This window comes from Myxocyprinus asiaticus, chromosome 6 (genome assembly GCF_019703515.2).
Source record: "Myxocyprinus asiaticus isolate MX2 ecotype Aquarium Trade chromosome 6, UBuf_Myxa_2, whole genome shotgun sequence".
Classification (NCBI taxonomy): domain Eukaryota; kingdom Metazoa; phylum Chordata; class Actinopteri; order Cypriniformes; family Catostomidae; genus Myxocyprinus; species Myxocyprinus asiaticus.
Genome location: NC_059349.1, coordinates 15336650 through 15349637, shown reverse-complemented (window position 1 = coordinate 15349637; position 12988 = coordinate 15336650). Strand labels below are relative to the sequence as shown.

At 36.6% G+C, this 12988-nt stretch overlaps 1 protein-coding gene across 1 annotated transcript; it reads right to left on the bottom strand.

Annotated features, from left to right (window-relative positions):
• Nucleotides 1-490: 490 nt before the first annotated feature.
• On the bottom strand, nt 491-11873 carry LOC127441901 (major facilitator superfamily domain-containing protein 8-like). Its single transcript, XM_051699464.1, has 12 exons — nt 11749-11873; nt 11301-11486; nt 11073-11135; nt 8955-9074; nt 8778-8857; nt 7565-7865; nt 7016-7089; nt 4176-4389; nt 3842-3964; nt 3514-3644; nt 2064-2172; nt 491-1586 (listed from the first exon to the last, which is right to left on the bottom strand). Exons 1-11 carry the CDS (start codon nt 11822-11824, stop codon nt 2092-2094), a joined length of 1449 nt encoding a protein of 482 aa, XP_051555424.1. The 5' UTR covers nt 11825-11873; the 3' UTR covers nt 491-1586; nt 2064-2091.
• Nucleotides 11874-12988: the final 1115 nt, after the last annotated feature.

Sequence of the window (12988 nt, the reverse complement as noted above, 5' to 3'; positions counted from 1 at the left end):
CTGTTTTAACGTAGAAAGTAATTAGATTGCAGTAACTAATTACTCTGTAATCAGATTACACTCAACACTGATAGGGAGTGATAATGCAATGGAACAATTTTGATTAAATAAAGATTAACCAAAAAATTATTTATATAATAATACATTTGGTACAATGGAACATTGTATTAATCATCCCTGATTAATTTACAAGTGGAAATGTTGCTGATTTAAAAACTAATGGCAGACAAAGTTGTGGGACATGTTTGGTCCCATTTCTCAAGTATTGGCTACAAAACCAGGATACATAAGGACATCTCTGAATTTTAAAAATAGAATAATTGTATGACAGATGGCACAATAAAGTTGAGGTTTACTCATTCATTTAAAAGTTTCCATATTTGGTGGACATACGTATACTTTAATGAGTTTACAGTAATTCAGTTTCAAAACAACCTACAGAAAACTGATCCCAGGCACCAGAGGACATAAGCATCCTCCATTTCCCTCTTAAGTATGGGTAAATATCAGGGGAAATGACCGATGATATGTGCAGAATAATTGCATGAATCATTTGTTTTTGAGAAACTCAATTTCCTTCACTTTATCATCGATCTCCTTCTATCTCTTTCCCTTTCTCTATCTAACCATCTCTCTCTCACACACCCACACACACACACACACACACACACATTCTCATGTACAGGGTCCTGCAGTTATTTTCAGTTCTGTTATGTGAATCTCTTTAAGGGACAATAGCACCATCATGTGTTGATTCACTGTAAACATCCATACTCAGGAGAGCAGTGGTTTTTAACAGGTTTTAACTCCAGATTTTACATTGGAAAAAAAACTCAAATGTTTTATAGTACAAAAGTAAGTAATGTATTTCAAATAAAACATTGAGATTTTTTACTATAATATTACTATGAACTACCAAGAAGTACAAAACACATTGTGGTCAGCACAAACCATGTTTATCCTCATTGCAAGTGAACCAGTTTTTAATATAGTCTGGGTTGTAGTCAAAAATTGTCAAAAAATGTAGTTTTGTGCATGGTTTTTAATGAGAGCATGTCCCTTTTTATAATTAATAAACACATTTATATTGCTATCCTCACAATGTGCGATTATACTGACAGTTGTGTTTTATTATTTGCATTTATCAGTTTTTTTCCCTGCTGTCTGCAACCCTATCAGAACATTATTGCGACCCACCAGTTGAGAACCACTAGATCACACAATTGTTAGCAGATATTCAATTGAAATATGACATTTTCATAAAAAAGACTCACTCAGTAAATATGATAAAAATGTGCTTTAGAGATGCTACGTCAAGTTAGACATAAGGGGAAAATTACAAACATTTTAATTCAGAATGCAAAAATCCGCAGCATAAACCCAAAATATGATGACAGAATTAATTAGATGCTCTGCCAAATGTAATATGTGTGTGTAATGTGTGCGTGTGTGCCCTTCTTGCTGTTTGTGGTCTGCTGGCCCTGGCAGGGCCTCTTATCTCCTACTGTTTCAGCATCTGCTCTGTACAGCCCCACACGAGCACTAAATTTTGGCTGACAGACCGCAGAGAGAGAGGGGCTCTTGCTCTGTGCGGAAATAAGAAAATCACACAGATAGATTCATTCACCAATGACAGCTTCTGTTGCATTGCAGAGAGTGTAATTTTATGCCATAATGCTGACAGTTGCTAGAGGATTAACATTTGTTACTCAATAGCCCACAATGTGGCATGTTCCACATTTACTGTAGTTCTGTTTTAAATTCTGGGCTATTCCTATATTAAGGTTTAAAGCTGCGTGGCTAGAGTCTGTATCTGTTTAACTCAGTAAGCACAGAAAAGATACAAGTGTGGAATTTCAGTCTGTGCTTTGAGTTAAATGAAAATATAACTGTAAAAGATTGAAACCGTCCATGATGTAAGTGGTTCAAAGGTGAATTGTGTAATTTTTTGGATGTAAATATACTTTTTCTTTTCCCATTGTAATATGAAGAGACAACTACAAGTAGATCAGCATGAGCGTTACCAAAGTGTACACTAGTTACACTAAAGGCCACTCTCTCACCTGTGTCCTGTAAAGGGAAGGGTGGTCTCTATCCTCCATTCTCTGAGTCCTGTGCGTGCTCTACTCTGGGTGGCTCCACCAGCTTCTCATAGGACAACACCATCATGATCTGACCAAAAAAAACCCCACCATTATACTTAGTGTTAAAGGGGCATTCTTCAAAATGGCAATATAATAACACGGGAAGTCAGCATGTTGCTTCTGAATGTTCCAGTACCTTGACATCGGCCACATTATGCCTAGTTACTGACAAGTGCCATCTCCCCTCAGTATCGGTTCAAGTGTGTTTACTTTCTCCTGTAACAGGACCGATAGTGTTGCGCATTTTGTCCCGCATTGAAACCAGGAAGTAATTGTGTCCGCGTAATCAGCGATGAGTGTGATTCGGAGGTTGCATTTTCCCTTTAACATTACATTTTTACTCCACTGATGGTTAGGTTTAGGTTTGGGGTTTGGGTTAGGGCTTATGGTTAGTAAAATATGAATTTCTCTTCTTTGTGTGACATAATTTACAGCTAAAAACAACTCGCTCAACTCAACTATTTGTCTGAAAGGATTTTTAAAATCTTGAATTTTCTCATTTACATATTTTAAATGGAAAAGGCATCTGTTTCATAGAACATAAGAACATTATAGTTGATTGAATGTGACACTTTATGCGCAATGTAAGTATTACGCATGGAATCTTACAAGCTAATCAACCATTAATAAAGGTAATGTTATCTTTAATGAAACTGAGGAAAACTCGAGTCTCCTCATCACTCCAAGTGTTCCTCTCCGTTATGCTGTTCATGGTGAGGAGAGATGTGATGTAAATTCTGCCATGTGACTTGTTTCCAAACTAGTTTTTGATAAAGCTTGACGTATCAACAAAGGATTTATGCGCTAAAGTTAAACCAAAAAAATATTATGTCGACACTTGTGAAATGTTATCGATAATTTACATTTCCATTAGCTATACCAGTAAACATTTAGATGTGCTAAACCTTTTTATTTTATTTTTTTATTTTTATTTTTGCAAAAAAAAAAAATATAAATAAAATAATAATGAAATAAAAAACAACTGCATAGTTATTGTTGCTTTTGTGCAGTCAAAGGACTAGCATTAAACAAGAAAATTGAACTTGCCTTTGCTGTGGATGGTTTCCACAGCTGGAAAACATTGTTATCATTCAGGGAGCAAACATGAGGCTTAGTTTTAGTTTTTTCTTAAGTATGGTTATATGTTTTCTTAGGCTATGTAATGTGTGATATGTCTATCTCTGTATGTGAAATGTAATGGTCTGGTGGGTTACAATTACCACACCCCCTTGTTTTGATGCGTTCCACATTCTATGGTATTACATGTACACTTAACAGTAGCTGGTAGCCTAAATGTTATGTTATGATAAAATATTGACAGACAGATCTCTGATACTGTTAGAGAGTCATAATGACTCTGTTTACTCACCATGATGAGGGTCAGTAGAAACATCATCATACCCAGCATCACATATAGATTTCCTATTAGACCACCTGCCCACAGGGGACCCAAGATGGTGGCAAGACCACCGACTGAACGCCGCACACCCTGACTAAAGCCTGCAAACACACACACATATATACACACATACACACGTACATAGAGTCAATAGAATCAGCATGTAGTTGTAAATATTTAAAAAGTAACAATATGACACACCTATACAAATGTGAGTGTTAGATTTATTGGTCTCATCTATCTTTTTTTTTCTTGTATTCTTGCTTTCATTTTTGCTGAATTTGTCTTTGCTTCTCACCTTGTGTCTTTTCAGCTGTAACTTTAGAAAAGAGGGACACCTGAGACACGGCCACAAAAGGAAGTCCCAGTAACTGCAGAAACACTCCAATGATGAACTCCATCAACTCAAATGCAAAACCACCTGATCACAAGACATCCATAACAACCAGACAGACAGACAGACAGAAAGATAGACAATGGATGGATAGATGGATATAGAGCAGTTCCAAACTAATAAAGCTTATCATCGAGCTGGCACCAAACTGTGCAGGCATATTGTGTCTGTCCATGCCCAGGTGTATGCCACTTTCTCTGGACGTCTGCCACACACACACACATATACACATGCTCACCCTGTGGGTTGGCCAGGAAAATGAGGCACCAGACACAAGCCCCGCTGCAGATGACCAGCCCTACCGCCAGCACCACCCGGTCCTCCAGCACACGACTCAGCCAGCGCACCAGGAAGAAACCTGCAATTACCTCCACCCCACACAGGCTGTACATCACACTGTTCCCCAGCTCACCAAAGCCAAAGTACTTCTGCGTAAGAGGTGTCACCATGGTCTGGAGATAGAAAGCAGTGTCACCAGAGTCAGAATAGTCACCAGCCACTGTATTTAAGTTAATTATCATATGTGTTATATATTATATAAATTATATGTAGGCCTATAATTATTTAATTACAGCTAATAAAATAATTATATGTTGTGCTGTGTTAACTGCTATAAGTTTTATGAATGTTAAACTAATTACTGTTTAATATGCTTCAAAAAGAAGAACTCCAGTCCCACTTTATATTAGGTGTTTTTAACTATTATGTACTAATTAAAATAAGTACAATACAATGTACATATTGTGTAACTGAATGCTGTTCTGCAAAATTCTCACAAGATTCACATTTGCTGCTACTGAGGTTGAGGTACAGGTAGGATTTAGATTAGAGTTTAATTAGTGTCAGCGTTAAGGTTAACAGTGTAACTACAGATGTAATTAAATGATGTACTTTAAATGTAAGTACAATGGAACAACACGTATGTACATAAGTACATTGTATCAAATTCTTAAGTACAAAGTAGTTAAAGATACCTATTAAAAAGTGGAACCAGAACTCAAAATTATTATTATTTTTTTTTAAATCAAGAATTCATAAACACTTATGTCCCATATGTCCACACTATATTGTTTCCCAATCAGCTATTGCATCTTGTTTTTATTGTTTTTTCTTTCCAAATTGCCTAATACTACACATCTAAACTTACGCTTTAGTATTAAACTTCAACTCAAACATGACTCAAACTTTAACTTAAACATAACTAATACAACCTCAAATTGTGTGACTTGCTGAAGATATGTGTGCTATTACTTTCTATAATTTCTGTAGTTACGCCATTGGTGCATGACTTGTAAGACAATACTGTTTAAGGTTTTAACATCACATATCCAACTACATTTACAAGCTTGTTCAAGCACAATCAAATTGTGTGGTAGCTCAACGGATAGAGCGTTGCAAAGGACTGTAGTATGAGTCCTGAAGAGCATGCGAGTTGACACGTGAGCCAAAAGTGTCATAGAAGCACCACAAAATGATGCAGTTGCTTCAGCAATTGCTTACTTTTTCTGACACTATCAATAGGTTTAAGGTTTAGAGTAGGGAGATTATTCACCTTAAAAACATCATCTTTTTGGGAGAAAGCACTACTTAGTGGACATTTCGCCTAGGAACTGACGCTATACATGTAAGCAGCCACGTAATTTTGCAAAAATGTCGCTACAGTCACGTAATTTCATGAGATCAGGTAAAAAATGGGCGGATCCTATGTACTAAAATTTAAGAAGGTGACTGAGCCATATCTAGAATATTAATTGGGGATGGGCTCTTGTGACTTGGGCCCAGTAACCCTTACGAAAATCGAGAGTTCATGGCAAATTTGCCGCAAAATTGCCACAAATTCGCCACTGATCATTTTCACTTGCAAATTAGCTTTGCAGCAAAATTGCGGCAAATTGTCCATTGTTGCCAAAGGTTTGCCGGAGGTTCACCACCACCAGCGAAGAGTTGCAAACTTCTGGCAAACATTTGTGGTGAATCAAAAGCTCATTTGCATGTGAAAATAGCGGTAGGAAAATTTGCGGCAACCTCAAAGCTAGTTTAGATTTTGTAAAGGAAATAAGCACTTAGCAACAACCAAGCAATGCATAGCAACTGTATAGCAACACACTAACAACAACTGTGTCCCAAATGTGAGTTGAATGCTTTACCATCACCCCGCACTGTGTGAATATGTACATTATTTGAGATAAAATGTTGCACTGAAGTTGGCTAACGTGCTAAAGCTACCATCAACGCAATGTGTGCATTTAAAACGTCACTTCGGTCAGCTGAAAAATGATGAATGCTTCTGTGTAGCAAAAAAAAATATTGTTCCATTTGAGACAATACAACACTTTGAAAATTCATACACTAGATGGTCGACTGCATAGTGTAAGTGTACATGTATATTGTGTCATTTGGGACCTTAGCTAACCACTCTAACCACCCTGCATTGTGGCGGCTTGTTTTCTTTTCTTCAGAAAATGTATGTGTTAAAGATCACTTTATGACACAGAAATTTGATTTAGCATTAAAGAATACACCTAGCCATCATATATCTAAATTAAGCTAAAAACAAGGAACATTCTGAATTTAACATATAATCAGTTTTCAAAGTATCTAGGTCATTCAACCAAGAAGGCAAATGTGCATACATTCCTTTATTATATTAAATCAAATTTTAAATCAGATTAAAACAAAATTCAATTTAGTTGTCTTGGCCACTGTGAGCCTAACTCAATCATTATTATACAGATGAAGCAGCTAAGATGAAGGTATCACAGTGTGTGAATGACAGGGCATCCCTTACAAAAAATCTAAACTAGCCGCAAATTTGTTGCTTGTTATTTTCACATGCAAATTAACTTTTGATTCACCACAAATGTTTGCCAGAAGTTTGCAGCTCTTCACCGGTAGTGGTGAATCTGGCAACAATGGACAATTTGCTGCAAGTTTGCTGCAAAGCTCATTTGCGTGTGAAAATTATCAGTGGCGAATTTGCGGAAAGTTTGCGGCAAATTTGCCATGAATTCTTGATTTTCGTAAGGGATGCTGGCTGCTGAGGTAAAGAGAACTGTGGTGAGTTTTTTTTTCTGTTACCTCGAGTGCTGTCTGATTGAAGAGCGTGATGAACTGAGCGGTCAGGAGAACCACAACCTCCTCCCTGAGAAACTCTGAAAACACAGAGAGAGAGAGAGCTCAGGCTTTTCAAGGCTGCCAAGAAAGGATTTAATATAATGGAAGTATAAATGCACACACACACACACACACACTGCAGTCGTCCAGCAAAGAAAGAATGAGCGAATCGATGAGACCTTAGCAGACTTTTTCTCTCACACATTATCACCTTCAGAAGCAAAAAAAAAAAAAAGAAAGAAAAAAAAAGAATCAATGCTACACTCACTCAAACTGCTCTGCCAAAAAACACACAGCACTTTTATTTGTATTGTATTTATTTTTTTGGAGAACAAACTCTGGCTTTAACCTTGGCTCTGGCTGGCAAAGATAGATAGATAGATAGATAGACAGAGAGAGAGAGAGAGAGAGAGAGAGAGAGAGAGAGAGAGAGAGAGAGATGTTACACTCAAACTGCTCTGCCTAGAAAACCGAAGCACTTTTGTTTTTTTGAGAATAACCTCTGGCCTTCACCTTGGCTTGCATTGAAGTTTTCAAAGGGGTCGGAAGTAGCTGTAGGGGGGGAATCAGGAGGAGAAGGTGGGAGTTCAGATGAGAGCTGGGTCTCAGTCTGTTCGGGGTTGACCGATCCACACGATTCCACTCCTACGGTTCTGTCTTGATCTTCCAGACTCATGAGAGGCTCCTCCTCCTCTTCACCTCTGACCTCTCTAAGGGGGGTGTTCTGCTCAGAGATGGAGTCTAGTGGTGGGATGTCCCAGTACACGACCATCACCGCTAACTGCATGAGCAGCCACATCCCGCACATGAAGAGCTGTATTAAGTCTATTGGTTAGTCCATAAGTTAAATGAATTTTTTTTTTTTTTTTTTTTTTTTTCAAGAATGCATGTCAAATTATAAAACTTATTTTATAATTTTTTAAAGACAATGTGAGTGGTAAAAGGCCAGTGTTGCTACAGTATATGGTTGCTAAGGTGGTCTGGGAGTTTTTTTTTATCATGTCACTGTAAAGTTGCTATAGGATGTTCTGGGTGGTTTCTAAATAGTGCAAGTCAAAAGAGCACACCCTCTATGATAAGTCTTTATAGTATTCTGGTCACTAGATATGGTTCAGGTCCTTCAATATACACTCACTGAGTACTTTATTAGGAACACCTGTACACCTACTTACGCATGCAATGATCTAATCAGCCAATCGTGTCGCAGCAGTTCAATGCATAAAGTCATTCAGATGCATGTCAGGCGCTTCAGTTAGTGTTCACATCAACTATCAGAATGGGGAAAAAATTTGATCTCAGTGATTTAGACCTTGGCATGATTGTTGTTGCCAGATGGGCTTGTTTGAGTATTTCTGTAACTGCTGATCTCCTGGGATTTTCACGCACAACAGTCTCTAGAGTCTCTACTCAGAATGGTGCCAAAAACAAAAAACATCCAGTGAACGGCAGTTCTGTGGACAGAAACGCCTTGTTGATGAAAGAGGTCAACAGAGAATGGCCAGACTGGTTCGAGCTGACAGAAAGACTATGGTAACTCAGATAACCACTACAATTGTAGTGAGCAGAATAGCATCTCAGAATACACAACACATTGAACCTTTAGGCAGATGGGCTACAAAAGCAGAAGACCACGTCGGGCACTTTATTAGGACCATAGTGTTCCTAATAGCGTAAGTCTAAAAAAAAGACACTAAAGACCACTACAAATGAGCCAGCACAGTCTTACCCCAGGTGAGGTGTACTTGTTTACAACAAATGGGCCCAGTTTAAAATCACACAACCTCAGAAAGATATTAAAGGCTGGTCCTGAAAGTGAAAATACACATTGTCAAAATATAATACATAGAATATAATTTTTTAAACAGTCTATTGTTGCTTATAATTTGGAGGACCACTGACTGACCAATCAGAAGTCCAGCCTGACGGCAGGCCATTACAGCAGCAAAGACTCTCGCTCGCTCATCAGGAAGGGTAGTCCTTGTGAGGAACCCAAAGATGGAGGAACCAGCTCCCGCTCCGATACCTGACAGATGGTTAACATTTTGTGCTATAAAGTACAGCTTTATACGGATAGGCATTGCAACATTTTTGTGCAATTTTGAAATGTCATTTATTTGGGGTGAATTTCATAAAACCTGTAAAGAACATCCAGACCATGTTTCACCTCAAAATTAAGAGAAAATGCATAAAGAACATGAAGCCTATTTGTAGGTCCATTACATTTGTTTGCACTATTTTCATGACAATTAAGCATATTTTTCCCTCAAATTTTCATTACCCTACTGCAAAATATATAATTCTCCTTGCTGTAATGCAAAAGAACTATTCTAATTACTATAATGTAAAAAAGTAGCTAGATATGATTTAACCCTCATGTTGTGTTCGTTTGTACTAACACCTTTTGTGGCCCACTAAAACTGTCAATAAATCTCATATTCCTTATATTATGCCAAGATATTGCATTAGATCTTTTTGTCAATTTATTTTTTAGTAAATATTACAGGTTTTGTACTTCTTTTATGAAGATTAAATTATAATAATATTAATTTTGACATTTCAATACATATAGCTGATCCTACCAAGTCTTCAAAATGCTTTTAATTTGCTGACAAATTAGAACTGTTTCGTTCATGTAATTTGATCATTTATCACAACAATTCTATTCAGAGTTGGTAAAAACAAAAAAGATGAGATAGCCGTGTGTTGTATATCGTTGAAAGGTCTCAATTAGTAAAATGCAATGAGCAAATTTGTTTCAGTCAGAGGCCAAACAGCATTGAGTTTTAGTGTGTGAAATTCCCACTGACACACATAAATATAATAAACAGGAGTGTCTTTTTGTCATGTTCTTCCTTATTACTTCCTGAAACATACATATAACATAGACAATGACATATTATAACTTACAGCAGACTCTCCTGATTCAAATGAGCCCAAACACAACATAATATGATAAGGAGATCTTGAAATCTTCCTCAAAGAGTGTAGATGGAAAGACGATGAACAAAAGGGCGCTCAACATACGTTTTGTGTGTGTTTGTGTGTGTGGGCAGGTTTAAGTGGTTTACGAGGAAATTTTTTTAGGTTACAAACTGGTAATTACAAGGGTATTATGCTATAAATGTGGTTTATGATGACATTTCTAGTGTCCCCATAATTCAAATCGCTTAAAAAACATTTGAAAATGTAAAAATGCAGAAAGTTTTTTGTAAGGGTTAGGTTTAGGGGATAGAATCTACATTTCGTACTGTATAAAAATCATTTTGTCTATATGCCTCATAAGGATAGCTGCACCAACATGTGTGTGTGTGTGTGTGTGTGTGTGTGTGTGTGTGTGTGTGTGTGTGTGTGTGTGTGTGTGGATGCTCCTGAACACTTAATATTTCTGTATTTTGTTGTCTAATCCATTCATTATCAATGGCTGGTCATTTTATATTGGGAACAACACAGGTGTAACAAAGTGAAATAAAGCCAATATTATTGTATAAAAATTATCAAAAAATTTGTGTGTTCAGATGCACTGTATGAAAAAATTCATGGAATTTTATTCCAACTGGATGATATAAACTATAGTTTTCAGAAAGAAAAAAAAATCTGTTTTGACCATAACACTATAATGGTTCAACTGTAAAGCGTTTATACATCATGGTGCTATTTGTCTTACTGCATGTAATTTGTGTTGGCTTTATGTCAAACAAATAATAGTGTCTGGACAGGATGATTCATTATTGTATTACAGTAATTGGAATCTAATGAGAACCATCAATGAGAATAATGAGAAAAACAAACCACACCTGAATGCATTACAGTACAGTAATACAGTGTGCTTGATTTTGGGGTGAAGTATGACCAGGACATGTTCTTTGTATTCACCCTTTAATATTTTTATAAATATGCTAACAGAACGTTTCAAACTAATGTTGCTTAGGATTTACTGCAAAGGAGCAGTGAATTGTAGGAATTTCACAAACAAAACTGTGGTTGTGACTGAAATACCAGTGCAACTTCAAAATATCCTCACCTGCAACAAGACGACTGGACAACAAAAGCCATTTTGAATATCCCATGAAATACATAAAGTTTCCTATGAGTCAAAGGTGTGCAGTTAATGTATGGATATGGGTAACAATGTACTGTACAAAAAAACATTATCAGTAGATCAGAAATGCATGAGTCGAGAGCACAAGACATCTGATCTGTTGTAGGACCAGTTGCATCACATTACTTGTCTGTACTTTTCGATACTGACCCACGATTTCAAAAACGTTGGAGAAGAGGATGATTTTCTTTGTAGTTCTGGTTTTGTCAGACCAATGGCCAAACACTGGACCTGTCACCAGTCCACTGAAGCTGAACGCAGACAGACCCAAGCCGAGAAAATAGGGTGGTGCCTCTAATAACTGCAGATATCTCCATATTGTAGGTAGAATGACAGCTGAGAGAGGGAAATAGTGACCAAGAGCACAAGGAGGGTCACAATTTTAGCTGTATTGTGAAAAATCATATCTAAACAGTTGCAATAATGACCTCTTTAACAATGATCACTGCATTCAGATTTTTCAGAATTTACCAATTAATGCAATCTGAATATTAAGCATCTACTCAGTGATTAAAATTACTGATCTGCAGCATAGATTTTAGTTGCATAAAGGGGCCAGAGAGATGAGGAAGATCACAAAGAAAAAAAGAAAACTTACCATATTCCACGCCGCTCAAAAGAAATATTAATCCAATAGTAAGAAAAGAAAGTTTTCTTTTTTGTCGATAATCCATCAGTCGTATCGTATCGTATGTATGTTATTTTCCCAGAGCTTGGTCATTCCTCTTCCTTATGGTTCAATTAGTGTAATGAGAGAGATGATGTTCTCAGTTACTGATTCTGGAATGTCTTTTTTACTCATCTCACTGTAAAACTCTTTTTGAAGCCATTTCGAATGTATCATTCTGTGAAATACGATCAAGCATAAACGCCAACATCTTTAAAAAAAAAAAAAATTTTAAAACCCTAGGGAAAATTGGATTCAGATGATTTTAGACAAACACGCCTACCATCATAAACTGTAGAAGTTTCATTCTTGACTCGTAATATAGCCTTCTTCTTCATTAATGGATCATTTAAGATAAACAGAGCCACCCCGAACAGTTTCAGCCGTATTCACACAGAGCACTAACCTCAGAGATCTAGTATTACCTGTGGGCTTGTATCCATTATTTATTGTGTTCAGGTAAAGTGGACTGTAATTCTATTCCCTTAAAGCTGTATCTTTACTTTATTAGCTATGTATTACAGAGGTTTGAAACACTTAATTTTGGTAATATGGCCATACATTTACTGTATACCACTTTATAATAACTTTCATTAGTCATTGACAAACATTTGATTATAAAATTATGTAATAATAACCCAAATGCCATGGTGCATGAATATGGATATATTCATAACCCTTAAAGCAAAATAACTATTTATTACCATGGTTAACATCAAAGTAAACAACAATCCAAACACGCCATAGCAACCACCCAAAACAACCTAGCAACTGCCTAGCAGTGTGATAACCACCACTCGGAACATAGCAGCAGCCAGGCAACCAGATGAAGAATTAGGGCAGCTTTTCTTCAGAAAATTTAAAAATCTAGTTTCTTCTATCATGCAGCAGCTGAGAAGCAGTGTTGGGTAAACTACTTAAAAATACAAATTAATAATTATTTCTCTAAAATTGTAATCACATTACTTTACTAATTATTTCATTGGAAAAGTAATCACAGTACTAATTACTTTACTTTTAAGTTATTTTCTAGAACACTTTTCCACTCAACAAATTCAAAATAATGTCTCTATTTCTTTCTTGTTCATTGTTACACACAAGTCATATACTCAGCCCCTCATATTTATCCTTCACAATGACTCGTTACGGGGCCATAATTCATGTATTCTAC

Bases quoted from the DNA above. Each gene is read 5' to 3' on its own strand.
- LOC127441901 (XM_051699464.1), bottom strand. From the start codon at position 11,824: ATGGATTATCGACAAAAAAGAAAACTTTCTTTTCTTACTATTGGATTA. The intron at 8,858-8,954 runs GTCAGTCAGTGG...TTTCACTTTCAG, and splicing joins TCAGGCTGGACTTCTGATTG to GACCAGCCTTTAATATCTTT. The intron at 3,645-3,841 runs GTGAGAAGCAAA...GTGTGTTTGCAG, and splicing joins TACAGCTGAAAAGACACAAG to GCTTTAGTCAGGGTGTGCGG.